General features: G+C 40.0%; 1 protein-coding gene across 1 annotated transcript; it reads right to left on the bottom strand.

Moving 5' to 3' along the window:
- Positions 1-449: 449 nt before the first annotated feature.
- LOC110726000 (acidic leucine-rich nuclear phosphoprotein 32 family member B-like) lies at positions 450-947 on the bottom strand. The gene is made up of 2 exons (XM_021905476.1): positions 620-947; positions 450-523 (listed from the first exon to the last, which is right to left on the bottom strand). The coding sequence occupies exons 1-2, from the start codon at positions 945-947 to the stop codon at positions 450-452; spliced, it is 402 nt and encodes a 133-aa protein (XP_021761168.1).
- Between the last annotated feature and the right edge of the window lie 142 nt (positions 948-1,089).

Below are 1,089 nucleotides of genomic sequence, written 5' to 3'. Positions count from 1 at the left end.
TATACAATGAGACAGAAATCAACCACAATTAAACATTCCACTCTCCCTATCATACATAAATGGAAACCCTTTTTTTTGGGGGGGGGGGGAGAAATACATAAATGGAAACCTACAAACACTAAGAATAGCATACCCTAGATAAATTAATATCAACATCCAAAAGAGGTAAACAACTACAAAGGTGCTTAACTTCTACATGACCCTAGTTAATTTATATAAAGTAGTTGAATTCAGTTACAACACCAGACAACAAATTTTGAACCACAATTCAATAGGATCAGGACATTATTAGAGAACAAAAAATTTAAACAACTAATTTACACTAATCTAAGTTCAACTAACCAACTACAACCCCTCATAAGACTTCACAGAAACCCAAATAATGAAAAAAACCAGTAGACAACATTTATCAATAACAGAAAACCCTAACCTTCTGAGTGATCTGGAGACTAGAGGTAACGGCCGCCCCAATACTGGTTGCCGATGCTGTTAGCGCTGCCAGTATCGTAGTCACCAGAGTCCACTTCAAAGTCAGACTCATACCAGCTGTCATCAGCGTAGTTCCATTCATTCCCACTGCCCTCGTTCTCGTATCCTCACTCTCCCTGGTTATCTTTACCTTCCTCCTCCTGGTTATCTCCTTGGTTGTCTTGATCCCTACCCTCCTGGCTATCATCATCACCGTTGTCTTTGTCAGCTTCATCATCGTCGTCTTCTTCTTCTTCACCATTCATCTGATCGACTTCTTCTTCGCTATCAGAGAGGACTACATTCGACTTCGCATTCGGTTCAAGGTTAACACGGTAGGAGTTGATATCAGCCATCAAAAAGACGAAGTAGGCGTCGAAGCTAGCAAGGTTCTCGGCTGAATTTTTGGTTGGATCAGGCTTCCAAGACGATGGATTGAAAGGTGTTGATGTTGCAGTGATTTGGCTTCCACTTGCCATTTTTTGGAGTGTGAGATAGGAGAATTACAGAGGATTAATTGCAGAAGATAGAAAATGAAGAAGACAGAGAATAGAAGTAATGAGTGGGACCCACAAAGTTATTTAAGGAAAAAAAATTGAAGTAGCCCCATAAATGTACCAA

The sequence above is a fragment of the Chenopodium quinoa genome, unplaced genomic scaffold, assembly GCF_001683475.1.
Source record: "Chenopodium quinoa cultivar QQ74 unplaced genomic scaffold, ASM168347v1, whole genome shotgun sequence".
Taxonomy (NCBI): Eukaryota; Viridiplantae; Streptophyta; class Magnoliopsida; order Caryophyllales; family Amaranthaceae; genus Chenopodium; species Chenopodium quinoa.
The sequence above is the reverse complement of the archived record's forward strand: the minus strand, read 5'-3'. Positions and strand labels throughout refer to the sequence as shown.